Source organism: Pelodiscus sinensis, chromosome 3, assembly GCF_049634645.1.
Source record: "Pelodiscus sinensis isolate JC-2024 chromosome 3, ASM4963464v1, whole genome shotgun sequence".
In the NCBI taxonomy this organism is placed as follows: domain Eukaryota; kingdom Metazoa; phylum Chordata; order Testudines; family Trionychidae; genus Pelodiscus; species Pelodiscus sinensis.
This window is the reverse complement of record NC_134713.1, coordinates 76,412,124-76,431,581: the sequence shown is the minus strand read 5'-3', so window position 1 is coordinate 76,431,581 and position 19,458 is coordinate 76,412,124. Positions and strand designations below refer to the sequence as shown.

General features: G+C 39.8%; 1 protein-coding gene across 4 annotated transcripts in view; it reads right to left on the bottom strand.

Annotated features, from left to right (window-relative positions):
- The window catches only part of SOBP (sine oculis binding protein homolog), a 145,028-nt gene extending 131,469 nt beyond the window's left edge, over positions 1 to 13,559 (bottom strand). For 2 of the 4 annotated variants that reach the window (XR_012902619.1, XM_006123169.2), the window contains exons 1-2: positions 12,706 to 13,557; positions 1,837 to 1,975 (exon numbers count right to left, since the gene is read on the bottom strand). Coding sequence is in view for 2 of the 4 variants with exons in the window: in XM_006123169.2 (XP_006123231.1) it covers positions 1,837 to 1,975; positions 12,706 to 12,801 (235 nt within the window). In the remaining 2 variants the exon portion in view is untranslated. The other 2 variants (XM_006123170.2, XM_025184715.2) reach the window with 2 other exon arrangements.
- Positions 13,560 to 19,458: the final 5,899 nt, after the last annotated feature.

The window sequence follows — 19,458 nt, the reverse complement described above, 5'->3', positions numbered from 1 at the left end:
GTTCCAGCAAAATAATATTTTGTCAAAAACTGCATTAAACTTGGCCGCACTATTTAAAAAAAAAATCAGGCTCTATTTCTTTTACAAAGCCTGAGTATTCCCAATGTATTTAATGACATCACACTCCACTGGCTTCTATATCAATTATTTTTATGGTAGTGAATTGTGATGTCACATTTGGAACTGTGGTGTCAGCAGATGAATTATGCAAAAGGAATAGACTGATTAAATACGAGAATCTCTTATTCTGCTCCAATAAGTAGTAATAATGTAAAAGGAGATAAAGAACCAAAAATTGAAATGAAAAAGATATTTGCTTAATTTTGTTATGATTGTAATTTTTTAATACAAAACCACACCTGAACTCTTATTTATAGGCATTTCTCTACAATACTTCACCTCACTAATTAATGGGATTTAATAGGATTCTAGAATAGCTCTTGCTCCTCTCAACAAAAGCAAAGTACTTTTCCCCCCTACAGATTCTGTGAGCCAAAGACTTCTACCTGGTACAGGTATTCAGCATCTTTGTTTATACTATAAAACATATGACTCGTATCATGTGTTTATAATATTACATATGATCCAGTCGGTTTTACATGGTGAGCTAAATGCTATACAAGCTTATTCTTAAAAAGTGGCACAAATTTAATTCCACATACACTGTGGCTATAGAAAATCCCATGAAAGATTCATTTATTAAAATTGTAAAATAAAAATAAAATTTTTTGGAGCACAGGAACAAGTTATTTTAAAGATGGTACTGTATACACACACTGTATTTTAAAAGGAGTACAAATACTAATTACTACATCAATAACAGTATACAACTAATGGCTGCAAACATTTAATGTCTATGCAAGTAAATTGTTTTAATCTTACCTCTAATTTTTTTTCCACCTTTTATCTAGCACCCTCTCCTCCAGTATTGAGCTCTTTGAATCCAGTACTCATAACACCACCCATTGAATACAATAATGCTGCATGCCTCCACAAAGAAATCCCAGAGACTGGTGCCCATATATGCAGCAAAATGATGCAGTTCAACAGTACAAAGCCTCTGTAATTTCCTCTCTTTTACCTCTGCTTTGAGAAATTCTTGTTGGATAAGTCAAGATCCAGCAATTTTCTACTCTTTTACTCTGAAGAAATGTTCTTCTTTTCACTGTGATTGCAATTCCCTATCCATCTGGTGTGGCTGAAGAGTCAAAAGGTAGCAACTGAACTGCTGAACAAAAAGACTGAATCCCAATGTTTAGATTTGAACAAATTCATACACAGTACATGAAGGACCAGGTATGCTGACCCCAAACAAACTCTGCCCCTTAATCCTTTCTAATGCACTTTCAGGAAATAATATAGTAAAGTAAAAAACATTATGAAGTAACCCTTTATAAATTCTGCTCATGGCTCTTCCATGCATTCTGAACATTCTAGTCGAACATCTGACCTTAACAAAAGCCTTAGCCCAACAATTTTGTCAGAAGAAAGGTTCATTAGACACAAACTGCAAAGAAAACATTTCCACATTTTCTTTTTGTTTTTTTTAAACTTGTTGCCAGCTCCTTAGAAACCTGAGTGCATGAGTTTCAATTGGTTCAAAAAAAATGTTACTGTTGGAGATAAATTAGTAAGAGCACATTAGCTGTTCTGTTGTTAAATGTTGCACACTTGTATTCTATTGCTTTCTGCTTACTGGTCTGCACTGTCAGAGATGTATATTTAAATCAGCCACGGAATAAGCAACAAAACATGAATCACAGTCCAAACCAATTCTGGCAGGCTGAGATAGTTAATCCTTCTTTGCATGAACAAAGGAACATTAAATGTCATTACCTTTGAGAACAGAAATGTGCTGCCGGCTCTCCCCATCTGCAGAGTAGTTCCTGAATTCAATATCTTCTCCATCTTTCAGTTCAACCTTATCATAACCATACCAGCCAAGGAGCTCATTCATAGTGTTTTCTGCAAAGTTCTGAAAGAGAAGAATTGCCTACTTATTTATGTAATCAATAATCATTTGGAACGAAGAGATGTATGCATAAATCAAATTCTATTTGCAGTGTACCACGAACTGCCAGGTTTGTTCCACCTCCTCCAGATTAATGTTCATTTTTCAAATCAAGTATATAAAATGCAAGCATTTAACTCTTAGTGATACACACAATTATGACAGATCATCATTTTACTGTAATTTAAAGAAAATAAGGAAAAAAATTATTATTTTTGTTCAGGAACTGGAAGCCAGTTACTTTTTAGAATATGTTAGTCACAAAAGTTTATCCCATGCTATCATAAAAAATGTAACATTACAGCAGAAAAACAAAGATATTTTCCAGTAATCAGTTTCACTATGTTACAGACATTTAAACTAAATTATTTATCTGGTACAGTACCTGATAGTGGGTAAGCACCAAATTGAATAAAATCACAATAAAATATTTTTAAAACTAAATTTGTTGAAAACCCCAAAAAGGCAGTATTGCTAGTGCATGAGAACCAGAAATAAAATTGTCTAGAAACAGAAACAAAATAAAGCCAGTTTGCCCAAAATGTAGTCTGTATTAGATCCTGGTCCATGATCCTGCCCTGAAATGTAGCCTTGCAAATGCAGCCTTCCTTTACTTTCTACACTGCAGCTAAGAAAACACAGTCCTAAAAGAGTAACTTAACAGGATAGACTCCTGGTGCCGAACTCTGTCCTAACTTACACCCCAATTAATTTCAGTAGTGCCTGTGGATGATTTGTTGATTCACTCAATTTTTGTGTAATTTCTAATAGTTTATCAGGGAATATGTAAGCAACAGCTACATTAATGTATTCTTTACCTCTCAAAATGCATATAGATGTATACTACATAGAAATTAACTGCAGCCTTTAGGAATCAAGCCAAGATGATAGTAATGACCTATATCATCACAAAGGTTAAATAATTCTGGACCAACTGAACGAGCCTCATTTCACTATCCAAGCTCAGTAAAGTGCAAAAAGTAAACAGCGACATGCCTATTTCTAGTGACGTCAGCTACTCTTTTGCTATTAGTGTCAATGGAAGTAGGATTCAGTTCTTTGTTATTGGCGACATGAGTAAAGAATTTTTTACAGAATATTATTTTAAAGTCCCTTTGATTAAAAATAACTCTTAAAATTAATTAATTGTATTTATTTTTAGTAGTAGTAGTAGTAGTAGTAGTAGTAGTAGTAGTATTGTTGTAGCACCTGAAGACCAGAGCTCCATTGTACAATGTGGTCCCTGTCTCAAAGAGCTTATAGTTAAAGTTTGCAAGCACCTTCATGGTTTTTTCCATGCTGCCCCTTCTGGAAGAGGGTCCCTGTAATCAGTCACAAAACACTTATCTTCCTTTGATTCTTTTCTTACAAGATTCTGTTTTTCCATGGTGACAAGTATCAGAAGGGTAGCCATGTCAGTTTGTATTCGCAAAAACAACAAGTAGTCTGGTGGCACCTTAAAGACTAACAAATTAGTTTGGGCATAAGCGTGTGTGGACAAAAACCCACTCTTATAAAGTGGGGATTTGCCCACAAAAGCTCATGCCCAAACCAGTATGTTAGTCTTGAAGGTGCCGCAGGACTCCTCATTATTTTTTCATTATGGCTACAAAAGAAATTAAAAATAGTTAGCCTGCATGTTTGCTGATACCGATGTCGATCATACTGACACACAGTCTCACTGTTTCCGTGTATTCCCTTGCCTGCTTGTATCCATCTGTAGTTTCTTGTCTTAGTTTGTGAGCACTTTGGAGAGTCTATCTCTTTATGTTCTCTTTGGAGAGCATCTACCATAAAGCGAACTCGATCCATAGTTCTGAGGGCTACAGTACCATAATACAGATAAATAATAACCATAATAATAACGTTTAAGACAGCATGCATATGATAAACAGCACGAGAGAACAAAGAGTTAATTCACAGCACAGCAGATGCCTAATCATTGTCAAGTTTTCTGTAGGCATCATGGTATGGGTGAGTTTTAAGTAGAAATGTAAAAGAGGATAATGTAGTGACCTTGTGGATTTTACAGGAGTAGCATGCTCCCATGCATGATGGTGCTTATCTAAAAATCCAAGGGGCAGACAAGGATGACGCAAATGTGGGTTTATGATGTCTGTAGCGCATGTAAGAAATGATAGTTTAGATGAGAATAAACCATAGTGGCCTTGTACTGAAGACATGTACATGTACATTTGTGCTTGATGCAAGACAGAAGGGGAAGCCAGTATAGGGATGCAAAGAGGTGGGTAACATGGTCAAAGTGATGAGCCACAAAATATTATTTTTGATGCAGCAGCAAGATGTAGGTACAGCGAGGACTAATCTATAGTAGATGGTGGATCAACACTGCAACAATCAATCCACCAGTGGTCAATATATCATGTCTGCTCAGATGCGATAAATTGACCTTCTAGCACTCTCCCATCAACTCTGTACTTCACCAGGATGAGAAGAGAAACCAGAGTTGACTGGAGAGCAGCCTCCACCGATCGCACCACGTAGAAGACACAGTGGTAAGTACGTTGACCTCAACTACACTTAAAAAACAACAAATGGTCTGGTAGCACTTTATAGACTAACTCGGCTACCCCCAAAGCTTTTCAACTACACTATTTTTGTAGTTGAAATTGCATCACTTAGATCAACTTGAGGGTATAGTATAGACTAAGCCTGGGATGTGTGAGTCTAGAAAGAGGGTGGAGTTAAAGATGGCACCTTGTTTATAGGTAGGGCCCTACCAAATTAACAGCCAAAAAGGATAGCAATACTGCAACTCCCAAACAATAACTAAGGGATATTAAATATTGGTTAATTGAATAATCGAGTAACCTCATGAATTCTTATTGGTTAGTCAACTATTCTATAGTCCCTGGGGGTGGGGCCAGCAGCAGCGCAGGATGCCAGGTGGGAGCTAGTCCACGAGGAGAGCCAGTTTAAAAAACAAGCTCCTCTTGCAGACTGGCTGTTTGTCTCCCTGTGCTGCCTCTCTACCTAAGTGACAGAGAGAAGGAGGCAGTGGTACCTAAATGAAAGTGACTAAGAAAGTAGCAAGAGGAAGGATTTGGGGGAAGAATCAAAGCTTCTGTTTTGCCCAGGTTAAACCGGAGTTGAATTCTCAGAGACACGTGCCCAACAGAAAGTCGAAAAGTCAACATCGTAAAAAATGGGTTATGCTGAGTGCCAAACCTTTGAATGCCTTACTGAGTGAGTGGGGAACAAAATGACATATGAAAATCAATGTTGATCAATGCAATGTAATTCACTTGGGAAAACATAATCCCAGCTACACATGCAAAATCATAGAATCATAGAATAATAGGACTGGAAGGGACCTCAAGAGGTCATCGAGTCCAGCCCCCTGCCCCCAAGGCAGGACCAAGCTCCGTCTACACCATCCCTGACAGATGTCTATCTAACCTGTTCTTAAATATCTCCAGAGAGGGAGATTCCACCACCTCCCTTGGCAAATGCGGGAGTCTAAATTTGTTACCACTCAGGAAAGAGATCTTTGAATCATTGAGACAGTTCTCTGAAAACATCCACTCAATGTGAAGTGGTAGTTAAAAGCACTAACAGATTGTTAGGATAAGTCTACACTGTGGAGGGGGGACGGTTTCGAAGAAGGCATGCAAATTGTGCTCGCATTTGCATATCTTCTTCCGATTTTTTTTCCGGAAGAGGATTTTCCAATATTTGGCCCGTCTACACAGGGCCAAATGTCAGGAAAAAGCTCTCTTTTGGAAGCCCCCTGTACACCTCGTTTTACAAGGAATAAGGGGGCTTCTGAAAGAGGGTTTTCTTCCAGTATTTTGCTCCGTGTAGATGGGCCAAATATTGGAAAATCCTCTTCTGGAAAAAAAAATTGGAAGATATGCAAATGTGAGTGCAATTTGCATACCTTCTTTGAGAACCCCCCCCTTCCCCCCCCGCCCACAGTGTAGCTGTACTCTTAGGGACCATTAGGAAAGGGATAGATAATCAGAAAATATCATAATGCCAATATAAAAATTCATGATATGCCCACACCTTTAGTACTGCATGCAGTTCTGGTCCTCCCATCTCATAAAATATATATTAGAGTTAGAAAAGAAAAGATTAACAACAATGCTTAAGGGGCGAGATTAGTGAGGAAAGATTAAAAAGACTAGAACTTTTCAGCTTGCAAAAGATAGAACTAAGAAGGGATACAGTAGTAGTCTATAAAACCGTGATTGTTGTGTAGAGAAAGTGAATAAGGAAGTGCTAGTTACTCCTTTACCCAACACAAGAACCGGGGATGACCCACTGAAACTAATATGCAGCATGTTTAAAACTAACAAAAGAGATATTCACACAATGGACAGTCAACCTGTAGAATTAGTTACTATGGGATGTTCAGAAGACCAAAACTATACAAAGTTTCAAGAAAGAGCTAGATAAGTCCATGGAGGATAAGGCCACCAATGGCTATTAGTCAAAATGGTCAGGGATGAAACCACATGATCTGGGTGTCCCTAGACTTTGATTTCTAGAAACTGGTAGTGGAAAGCAGATGACAGGGGATCACTCAATGATTGTCTATTCTGTTAATTCCCTCTAAAGCACCTGGCATGGCTACTGTCAGAAGACAAGATACTGTGTTAGATGGACCATTGGTCTGACTCAGTTCTTATATTCTTCTGCACTGGAAAAACCACAATATGGGCTGGGGTATGTTATAGAGATGTTAAAATGCAGGTATTTCATTCATCAAGTAGTTGATAGAATTTTTATCAACTACTCAATTAGTCGATAAGCAGCCCAGCTCATTTCTGGCTCACGCTGGGTGCAGGACCAAACCCCACTGCAGCTCAGCAATTTAAAAGGCAGGAGGAGCCAGACAGCATTTTGTATGTTTGCTTAGCTGCTCAGCCAGTAAGCCAAACTCTATGGTCCCATTGAGGAGGGTTTGGATTGTTCTAAAGGGTCTTATGCAAGTTCTCTGGTCCAGAATGTCATACATTAATCAATTAGGTCCCTATTATGCAATAACAGCATGAACCCCAAAGATAATGTGAAGGCTTACTGAACCCCAATGGAGTTTTGTGCAGGTACACATCACTGTGCTAGCAAATTTGATTGTAAGACTGGGGCCTTAGACGTCACAAAGCCCTGTGAGATGGGAAATCATGCTAATATTTATATTACATATAGGTAAATTAAGATACAGGGTGACTGGTTATAACATGATCATGCAATACATTAATGATAGAGCTGAAAGTAAGAACTCAGAACTCCTGACCTCTTCCATACTTGGACCACTAGACAACCCTCTTTTTTGTACATATCATGATCAATATGTCTATTATCCCAAATTGATGATAATCTCTTAAACTGTACTTGCTAGTGTATTGACAGAGTCACTTAAATTCCACAAAAATCTCCTGGAATATGCTAGCGAACAATGCAGGTATCCGGCTGTATGCTATCACATCTGTTTAACTGCCATGAAATTCACTAAAGTTTGCAACAGACTCATCTTTGCCAAAGAAATTGGCCTTAAAATGATGTAGAATTCAGAGACCCTTGATTATGTAATAACAATGCCATTGTCTTTAGCTTCATATACATCTTTCTTTTTTGCCCCATCAGTTCCAACCCACATACTGCAATTCTACAGTGTGGTTTGATTGCATGTTCTAATGGGATCATTTCTTTATTCATGTACTACACAAAAATACCCTCCTGCCTCCCTCTTCAGCAACTGTATCATTATGTTAGATTGTAATTTGAAGTGAATTTACTTCTCATTCATAGGAAAGGGGAAGAAGATTTTGTGGATTTGACTGTGATTTCTTTTATGAAACTAATGATAAGATTTCTGTTGCCTCATATCTCCATTAACACTGATTGCCTTTACATGACTGATTTCATTGTAATCACATACTTAAGCTTTGACCTTACTTCACAAAGTTTTCCCAAATTTTTACTTATCAATATATTTTAAAACAAAATGTTGTTTTTCCTTCAATTTCTATTCTCTCCTTCACTATGAATCTCATTCACAGGAGCAGGCCTAGCTTCATAGAGACAGGCCTGGCAAAGACAGAGGCAGGAAATACAAAAGAGAATGTGTCTGTCAGATGAATTTTCTCCTAGGTTTTATGGTAGAAGGTTTATTTCACAGTTTGAAGAAGCTAAGTGGCTCCATTCCATATCCTTGCATGAGTGACACACCATGTATACAGCACTGAGGATTCACCTCAGGTATATAAAGGACATTAAAATGTAGGCATATTCACAACATGAACTTGATCAGTATTTTTCCTATTCCAATCTGCTCATTTACATTGTCACCATTTTGGATGTTATGCATACATACTGTTGCTGTTGTTCTTTACTTTCCTATTTTTTCTTCACTCAGCCACCCCTTTATTCATGTTGAAAGGTGGGCATAGTGCCCATGTTTTGTATAAACAGTTAATATATAGACTTGTTACTCCATTAAAGAGGATTGGTGCAAATCTCTCCTGCGGGTATTACAATTTGCCCTGTAGACTTATCATACATATACATCCATGAAAACAGTATAGTAACAGTACCCTAGAATAGTACAATTGATAAAGAGTGAATGTTTTTACCTTTGCAAACACATTTTTTGATTTTTAGTAGGGAAGGGAAAAGTTTCCTGGAACCTTTTTAACCTTTTACACTATCCCTGGTTCATTTCAGATGCTATCAGTGCTGCAGTGTCTGTTACATTTTGACACTGGTCCTTTTAAATACCAAATGGGGAATATTAAAACACTAAACAGAAGAATATTTTTATGAGTTTACTATTAAACTGTAACATATGGGTCTGTCTTAACCTTTAGACATCAGGAATGAAACCAAATTCTATGTATAAATTACTTATTGAGAATATTTACAGATGATAAACTCCTAAGGCACATGGAAGCAGCTTTGTGAAATTATAACACAGATTAATCGCTCACTTTGTAATTTACAAAGAATCTAAACACGTACATAAATTAAATCTTGTTTGTTTACCAAAGCTTCCAGCACACTGTGCTTGATGTAATCATTTTAATTTATTCTAGCAAATTTACCAAAATATATTTCTAATTACCTTTTTCATAGTCTTAAGTTTTCCTGCTACCCCTGTTAGCATAGCACATGAAAGTAAGTGTGGGCAGAGAAAATATTGGGGGGGGGGGCGAGGGCAGTAAATGAATGTGGTATAGAGCTATGACAAATCTTTAGAGACTATTGTATTGATTAGGCTGTAACAATAGTTTTTAAAAGTGTCAGATTGGTACTTTTCAGTGACTATTATGAATAATACAACATGTATTCTATTCAGGAATATAATGTAATGAAGGCAAAGTAATAAATTACACTGACTTAGTTTAAGAATAACAATTTATTGTTTTCTACTTGGCATATGAACATCCATCTCTGAAGATAAGTATAATCTGAGAAAAAAGGAGAATATAAGAAAGGACAGAAAAATAAATTAGAGAAAAGAGAGAAAGAGAGAGCCTGTGAAGGTCATAGTGAAACAAAACACTTCTATCTGAATATTTTAATTGAAATGTAATACAGGGAAACTATGCAGAGTCATGTATTTTTTGCACACAATGTTGTATCAAATTTAAATTTGTTACAACCGCCATGTACATTGGGCTATGGATAACAAAAATGTAACTTAATATCTGGCATAATGAAATAGCAAGCAACATGAGTTTCCAATCATATTAAAACTGAGTTGGAAGTGACAGTACTTGATGCAACCTATGAAAACCGAGCAGTTTGGGTTAGTGATCATTCTTGAATAAATATGTGACTGTATCAAACGGCAAATCATGAAGGAAGTCTTTGTGATGAGGTAATTTTATTGCTCATTCATAGTGCCTAGCATTTGCTGAACTTAAAATAGACACTTGTACCAATGGCCTTTTTATTACCCAAAGAAAAAAAATCACACATACACACCAGTCCTTTTTTCCTTTCTGCTAGCAAAGGGAAGCAATTTGATCCAACGTGGGCTGAAACCTGAGTAGGTCACTGTATACCATGATAAAATTCCCTAATCCCTGAGCCAAATTTCCCTGAGGGGGCCCTCCTACTACTCCTTCACTTTCCAAGCTGACTTTTCCATTCCCTCTCTCGTCTTTTCCTCCCCTTCATCTCTTTCATTTCCCCTACCTTGAAGCCTTGATATCTGATCTGCTGCTGGCACTCAGGTTACAGTTTTTACAGCTTAGGCTGTCTATTGCTGTATACATTCCTTTCTTTCTACTCTGCCGTGATTACTTACCAGAGCTTATTTTACACTGGTCCAGATGAAAGCAGTTCAGATGAAGGAAAACAGTCAGGCTGTTTGAACATTACAGATATGAACCTACAAAAGGGCACATTGTACTCTCTATGACATTTTGTTGCACAGATTTTATACAGTGTAACCAATATATGTTATTGTACTCTTAATATTTATGAAAAATAACCTAGAACAGATTTGTATTAAATGCAAAAATATATAAAAAAGGCAAGGTTTCCTTCTACAATTTTTAGCATTCTAAATAGCACAAATATACAAAGGTCTAAATTTTTTTTCTTTGATTATAATTAGACTATTGTAAGAATCAACTGCTGTTACTATAAATAGGGTCTCCTAGTTCATAATTTACACTATTAGGTGATCTGTGCTTTGTGAAAGTTACTGCCAACATTTAACATTTACCTCACCCAGCTCAGAAAAAATATCTGCTCTAAATTCCAATATATCAGCATGCAAACTGATTTAATTATTAATACAGTTAAAATCCTCAGGTTTGTAATATTAACCAGTTAGCAATGACTACAAAAGAGAAACTCTCTACATCAAAGTTAATTCCAATACTTAATACTAAAGCAATAGTTTAAAACTGTGTAATTTTTCTCTTTTACACAATGTTGTTTTTGTTTCTTCCTCACCATTTCAGACAAACATCTGTTATACTGCAGAAGAACAACTATCTCCCAAACCGCTGAGTATGCCTGCAGCCAAAGTAAACAAAACAAACCCAGAGGATCCAGCACAGTCAGCCTTTATATCCAGCCAGGATAACATTTCACATGTTTTGATTAAAATTAGCTAATTTGTAATTTTAGATCCTATGAAACTTAAAAACAGTTCTCCATATATACTGCATTAAGTGGTGTTTTAAGATGTGATAGATTTGAACAGCCCCCAAAACTATGCGATGATGAGGAGCAATTACTGTTATTATCCAACACTTTTAGAAAGTCCTATCCAAAAATAGGAAGCATCACAAATCTCTCAAAGAAATAACAATGTTATCTTGGGATGAGGTCTAGAGTGGCTTGCTTTGGATATCAGTGGTAACTCTTTATTATCAGTTAGCCCTTACTTTGTTCATACCACTAATATTGCCCTGATCCACATTTCCAGTTCTGATGAGACACGATCAGTACCAAACAACATGGAAAAGAAAATCCCCACCTTAATCTTTAAAGAATACTTAGTCAAATTAGTAGTGCAGTTTGGGTATTGAAGGGGAAATGTATATAGCATTCCCCTTTGATACTTGGTGAAGATCAATGATATATTATAAAATGTCTTGTTAATAGGTACTTTCTTATATATATCTATATAGAATGACACCTATAATGACATTTTCAAAGCAATATTCCAGTGACATTCGGTTTTAGTGTAAATTAAATAATGACAATTTTATTATGTGTGTGTGTGTGTGTATATGTATATATATATATATATATATATATATATATATATAAAAATATAAAAGATACACATCTCATTGTTTTAATTTATACTTGCATTTTTTAAAATAAAGTTCAGCAGAAGTCCCCCTGCAATACTTGCTATTTGTGTATGACTCATAGGAAAAATATATCAGAGGTATAAAATAAATACAGGTAAGGGAATAGATTTGGAAAATAAAGCCACTAAATAGGGCCAATCCAACCTAGAAAAGCGACCTAATAATAAAAGAAGTCCTGAAATGTGTTTTTGGGCAATCGCTCCAATTCTAACAGCTGGAGGGACAGCCTCCAGCGCTACCTCTGGAACACAGCTGGACTGGCAGTTTCCTATCAGATAGGAATAGACTCCAAACAATAAATAGACCATCAACAACAGCCTTCGGACAGCTCTTTCAGCAGCACCTTTGCTGCTTTGATTAACTGCGAAGTGAGACGTGTAGAACAGAGGAGGCAAGGAAGAGAGGGGGAAAAGAGAGTCCCTGTCTCTAAGTCCAAAAATGATGTGCAGCTCAGACCATAACATTTCACTTTGACATTTTAATTACACGGTTGCAGCTGGCTACTGAAAAAGGAGAGAAAGCCAGTGTTGAAAAGCCCTCCCTCCGTCCCCAACTTCACAGCTTTCAGGCTAACCTGAGAGCATTATATTAGAAAATGCACCAAGGAGCTTAAAATCCCAAGGAGGGAGAGGGTTTAAAACAAAAACAAAAAGCCCCAAGCAATCAAAGGCGGGCAATGAGCTGGCTTTGCTGCCTGTGAATTCGGCTCTGTTTTCAGCCCAGGAGGCGGAGTTGAGACATTCAGTGCATCCTACCCCCCAAAAATGACAAGAGATCCTTTCTTATTTCACTGCCCTGCCCGGTGGAGTGTGTGTGTGTGTGTGTGTGTGTGTGTGTGTGTATAGAGGCGCCCCCCCCCATGCCTCCCCCATCACAGGCACATACCTTCATCTCCTCGTTGATCTCCCTTTTCACCGGGTGAGCCGGCTTCCTGCTTCTTTTATTTTCGGGAGGTCTCCCTTCTTTCTCCATTTCTGCCATTTTTTGTGTCTGGCTGGTGGAGATGAAATGGCTGCTGGTGCCGTGGGGGGGTTGGGAAGCCGAAGTGGGGAGGGAGGGGCGGCCGGGATGATGGGGGTGGGGGGTCGCTGCCTCAGCGGTGGAAGCCGGCGGGAGGGAGGGTCGGAGGCGAGAGCGGCGCGGGGAGGGCCGGGGATGCGGGGGGATGCCCGCTGGAGTCAGCCATCTTCCGCCGCCCCGGCTGCTGCTGCCTGCATGGGCGAGCGAGGGGAGGGCGAGCCCGGCCGGCTGCGAGCGCTCGGAGAGGCAGGGAGTGGGAGCGCGCCAGCCAGCCAGCCCCGCTCCTTCTGGAGCCGAGGGGGTGGCAGGCGAGGGGGGTAGGACGGCCCCCGGCTCCGGCAGCGGGCGGGGCTTGCACGGCCGCCGAATCCGCCGCGGCTCCGGCTCTGGGGGCTCCTCTCGCCTCCCTGCTCAGCAGCAGCAGCCGCCCCACCCCCCTACCCCCGCCCGCCCGGCGCTCACACCCACGCGGCAGGGGGCGCCCGCCCATCCTCCCCCGCCGGGCTCCGGCCAGAGCCCCGCGGGCCGGGCCGCCGCCGGGTCAGGGAGCGCAGCGCCGAGGGGGGACGTGGCCTCGGAGCGGCTGGGCCGGGAGATGCTGCTTGTGCCTTCTCCCCCTGCCCCAGCCCAGGGCCGGCTCCTGCCCGGCTGGGCGATGGCACCGCGGTCAGGGCAGCGCGGGAGGCCTGGCCGTGCGGCACACGCGCTGCAGCCCCAGCATCTCTCTCGGGGCGGAGAAACGCCTCCTCGCCGCTGGGCTGCCTGTTACCCGACCCCTGGAGGAAGGGCTGGTGTCTCTCGCAAATCCCCGCGTTCCCAAGCCCTCTCCTCTGCCCCGCTGCAGAACAGTCCCGTCCTCCCCGGGTCTAGCCAGCCCCTTTAGGTGAACTCAGGGCACTGGGCTGGTTTGAAAGCGGCTACACGATTTCTTTTGAACGAGCTGCCATTCACTTTGTGATTCCCCCCCCTCCTTCCTCCTCCTCAACTTCCACACCTAGGTATCTAACGCTGGGTTCTCTGAGAAGCTGTCTCTGTCATGAAAAGGGTTGATTACCTCTGTTGGGTTTTTTTTTTCTTCTTTTTTATCTGTGCCTAGGAAATGAGAATGAATGGTATGAGAGGAGGTACTTGAGAAATGAGGTGCTGAATTACGGTACACACTGTGGGGGTTACAATTGATTCTTCTCGGGTTGTGCTTTCCTACTCCTTGGCAGTTCATAATTACCTGATACAATACGATATGGGGGTGTCCATTGTTCCATAAGTCAAAATTGTAATTGTAAAGAATTTTTCATTATGACTGCGGTACAGCTTCAAATTACACATTTTTAAAATATATTTGAAAGCTAAAATGTGTTCTGTATGCATATGAGTAGGCTCTCCATAAAATGTCTGTTTAGCCTGTCAAAGCTAAGTTCATTTTGTATGTTACAAATGTCTAATTTACATGTTTTATTTCTTAAGCTTAAATCACTGACATTTGGGAGTTTAAAAAGTTTAGTAGAACTCTTTTTCTCCCTTTGTGACTAGAATAAGTCATGCTTTTACTCTGTTCAGATTGCAAAGTGGTTAGAGACATAGAGCCTCTGTTGTTTGTTTGTTCTGCAGTTCTGGAAATACGAAGAATTTGAGATTTAAAATACTTTTGGCTTGTTAATGGAAGAGTAATCACCAAAAGGTGTCAACACAAAACATAGGCTGGAAAGTTGTAGAGCACATCTATATAGTTGTAGGGTCAGCAAAATTGTTCAACTAAAAGATTACTTTAATCTCATTAAATGAATAAGTCAGGGGAAAAGACTGATCATCCCAGTTTACCAAAGCAGTAGAAACCTGCAAAGGCCCTTATGTACACTTCTTTTGCATAAATGTAGATGCAGCAATACATAGCGTACATACAGTGCTCCACAAGAACAAATTATATTCTGCACATATATGAATTTCTGTGGGAGTTTTCCATACACAAGGAATGCAGGGGTATTGTGTACCTCATATGCACAGGTGTTAAGAAGTATTGAGTTTTTTTGCAATATTTTAAATATAATGAGCTTTTCAACTTTTACCAAATAAATTGTGTGAATTTGCAGACATGTTCACTCCTCAGTATATAACTTCTAATTCATTGTGAATTTGCTATACTGGTGCTTTTTTACTCTACTGGGAAAATATTAATACCCCTCATTTTTCCTTGTTCAAAATTCCTTGCAACTGCATCACTATTGTTGAGCTCCTATCAAAGAACAAAATCTTCAAATATTGTTTCATGGGTTTGAATGAAATATAATGATGGAAATTTGCTTAAATTAATTTCATGTACAGCAGATGAACTTTTTGAAGTTTTAACAAAATGTCTTGCTCAAAAAACAATTCTGATTTGAATCACCACCTCTTCAGGTATGTAGATATACACTGATGAAAAAGGTAAAGTGAATTATTGTATTAGAGAAAAGTAGTAGTTTCTACTGTAGGTTGATAAGGCGGTTTTTAAAAAATAGGTGGAAACGATCATTTTATTTAGGAAAACTTCTAAGAAATCCACATACTAAAAGCACAAGTTTTAGAGTGTTATATATATACACACTGTCTATGAACTACAATGTCTCTAATGACATATGCTTATGTATTATTATATGTATTAATATGTGTTTCTTAATATTTTCTTCTGAACATTTGCTATAATTATGACAATAAGACATCACTATAATAATCAAAGCAGATCAATAATCTGACAGAGGGTGCAATCCTGCACTCCTAACACAGGCAAAGCTTCCCTTCAAAGCAATAGGAATTTTGCAGAGTTCAACAACAGGCAAAAATTATCCGAATGGCCTCAAGCCATTACATCAGGTAAGTGGGCAAATATGACTAATTGCCTTTTACAACCAATCAGGTTAAATTAGTACAAAGACAATACGATTGATTGTCTCCTAGGTCCAAATCTTGCATATTTCTTCAGTGGGAATTTTGACTATGTCTGTTTTTCTGTGGACTGCAAGATTTGACTGTAAATCAGGCATCATTTTGAATCTGGTGCTGCCAAATCTGAGTACTGATCCTCAGAAGTCCTGCTTTTAAACAGTTGCCAATAAATGTTTGATATCCTGATCATCCCAGGGTATGTCTACACTACATATCATTTTTCCGAAAAAACTTGAGTCACTGCAATCACGTTCTTTCGAAAGAAAATTGAAACAACAGAGGGGTTTTTCCGACATTAGTAATCCTTTTTCTATGAGGAAGAAGCCTTTTTCCAAAAGAGCTCTTTCGGAAAAAGTCGTGTGTGAATGGGGAAGAAGGAGTTCTTTCGAAAGAAGAGGAAAAAACACAAGTGCCCTGGTGGCCACTCCGTCCATAGTAATCATAGCTTACAGGCAAGATAGCGTCCAGTCAGTGTGGATGCTATCTTTCGAAAAAGCAGATGGCTTTTTCTATGCGCTTTTGTAGTGTGGACACTCTCTTTCAGGAGAAGTTTTTCTGGAAGATCTCTTCCGGAAAAGCTTCTTCTGAACGAAGCCTGCTCTCTAGACATAGTCCCAGAGTATGTACAGGCAGTCCCCAACTTACGCGGATCCGACTTATGTCGGATCTGCAGTTACGAACGGGGCTCGCCCCGGAGGACACGGACTGCGGGACCTCGCGGTCCTACCGCCCGTGTACTCTGGGGCTTTCTCCGCGTCTCCCTGGTCTGCAGACCAGGGAGACGCGGAGCAAAACCTCGGGGAAGCTGGCAGCGGGACAGCCCAGACGCCCCGCGGCTGTCCCACTGCTGGCGTCCTCAGAGGCTTTGCTCCCCGTCTCCCTGGTCTGCTGGTCTCCAGCAGACCAGGGAGACGGGGAGCAAAGCCATGGAGGACCCAGGCTGCGGGACCACCGTGCGTCTCGGTCCGCCGCCCGCGTCTTCTTGGTCTGCTGGGGTGGGGGGGGCACAGCTAGTACGCCCCCCCCCCCCCAGCAGACTAGGCTTTTCTCCGGATGCCTGTGGCAGAGCAGCTGGGGCACTGCCAGTTGATCCCGCAGCGCCGCTCTAGGCGCTACTGGATCAACCCGGCAGCACCCCAGCTGCTCTGCCCCAGGCGTCCTGATTCAGCTGCTGCTGGTCAGTTTCAGCGAGGAGCGGCGCTACTGGAGCAACCCAGCAGCACCCCAGCTGCTCTGCCCCAGGTGTCCCCAAGTCAGCTGCTGCTGAAACTGACCAGCGCTGACTACAGGAAGCCCGAGGCCGAGGTGCTCTGCCCCGGGCTTCCTGGAATCAGCTGCTGATCAGTTTCAGCAGCAGCTGACTTGGGGACGCTTGGGGTTCTTAAGTTGATTCTGTATGTAAGTCAGAACTGGTGGTCAGTTTCAGCAGCGGCTGAATCTGGACGCCAGTTCCGACTTACATACAGATTCAACTTAAGAACAAACCTACAGTCCCTATCTTGAACGTAACCCGGGGACTGCCTGTACTGTTTGTGTATATCTACTATTGACTTTAGATGGGTACAAGTGCATTGCCTCTATTTCTCTTTTGCAGTGACCATGGATCACCTGTTGGCATCTGGCCGGAGTCATTTCTCATTGAGAACTGGTAGTTTCACTCCAATGTATATTGTTGGAAAATTATATTTCCAGTGATGGCATAGGATGCAATGTCAACTCTTTTTTGCCTAGAAAAAGTTCAGGTTCAAATAGTCCTGTATTTAAAATGTTCAAATTACACGTATGGTTTATTATAAATTTTCAGCCACTGAAGTAAGTTTTGGAAATAATCTGAATATGTATTATCCTCCTTGTCATTTGAGAGGCAGAAGCCAAGAAAAATGGTGGCTCATCCAATTTCTGTGAAGAGTTAGAACATCAGAAATTGTGAAAGTGGCTGCTCTTTTGTTAATCTTATAGTGGAATAGGACTGAACATCTCCAGAAAATATATGAAAATAAATCTGCTATTCACCTTAGAGAAGCTGTAACTAATTACATATTTACTGAACAGTGACAGCACATGTCTCTAGTGTGAAAATAACTGCATAATTTGGAAGGAAACCTCACCACTTTAATGGCTAAGAAGTGGGGTTTTTTATAATCTGCATTTCAACACCCTTTAAATATTGGGATGCCTGTAACTTTAATTCAGTCTGAGTTCAGTGGGACTACTCGTGCATATAAAGGTATGCACATGTGTAAGTGTTTTCGAGATTGGTATCTATGATTGTATCAAGTACTTGTGGTCGGAGGGTGAAATCCTGACCATACTGAAAGCAATGGGAGTATTGCCATTGTCTTCTGTGGGGTGAGAGACTTCTCCCAGAATTTCAAAGGGAAATTCACGACTCAGTCCTGTACCTATTGAAATCTCTGTTAAAACTTGTATTGACTTACATTTTTCCTTGCCATTTTACAGGCACAATGATTTGTGCTTTCAAAAGATAATATTTGTGTTTACAAATGGAATGTGCAAATGGATTTATAAAAATATTGCACCCCACATGTTTAATTTAGACTCTTATTTCTGTTTCTCTGTATTGAGAGTTAGATATTGTAAAGACCATGCTCTCTAGGTGATCCTAACATAATTTAAAAATACTTACATCAAAAGCTACACTTCAACCTGACTAAAAACGTTGCTTTCCGTTTAGAGGCAATATGTGACCTTTTCCTATCAGTGTAACTGAGGTCATTTCTCTTTGAAGCAAATAAATAGAAAAGCTGATTCTCCAGCTAACATGGAAAAACAACATATTGGGTTTGGTTTTTTTAAATAATGCATGAAAGGGCAGCTCTAAGGCATGAGTGACAGAGTGTATGGGGATGGTGGCAAATTATGTGGGATTTTGTTTGGGCATTACTACGAGGTTAGGAAAGTCATGATAATTACCATAGCAACCTCATTATCACATGATATAGAAAAGCCAGGATAAAATCTGGAGTTGAAGGGGACGGGGAGTGTGTAAGGAGAGAGTAGCTCCCCCCTTTTCTTCCTAGCTTGGGTAGGTAGAACTCCCTACCAGGTCCCTCACTTCTTTGGCTAGTGTGATAAGAGCTCCCCCTCCTGTTTCCATCTCCTTTAAATATTGTATAAAATGCATCATGGAACCTCACAAATCATGTATTCAGATTTTCACCTACACTGGAGAGAAGGTAGAAGAAGGAAAGAAATATCCAACTGAGCCATGGCATATCACAGTTTGTGAAGCTCATCTATGAAAAGATTTTTTCTGTTATTTTTTCTAATATCTAGAAGATCTCTTAAAACCCATCTTAATTATAGTTACAAGCACAGAATATATTCATTAATAATATATTTTATTTGTGTTTTTCATTTTATTATGTACTTTAAAGTGGCAGTCGCTACCATTTCCTGTTTTGTCCAGCTGTTCTCTTAACACTGTTTGTAATTTGCAGTGTCCACAGATTAGATTATGATAGCTATAGTAAACTAAATTAATTAAAATATCTGCTGTAAAACTTCAACCATTTCCACCCATGTAGAAACCTACACATGAACTGCTCCTTCAGTTATATCCAAATCCATACCTTCAATAATATTCTTTCACATTCACACCTTTTCAGACCAAGACATTCCATTCATTCCTGTATATGGATGAATTCCCACAACATTATTCACACAGAATATGTCTGT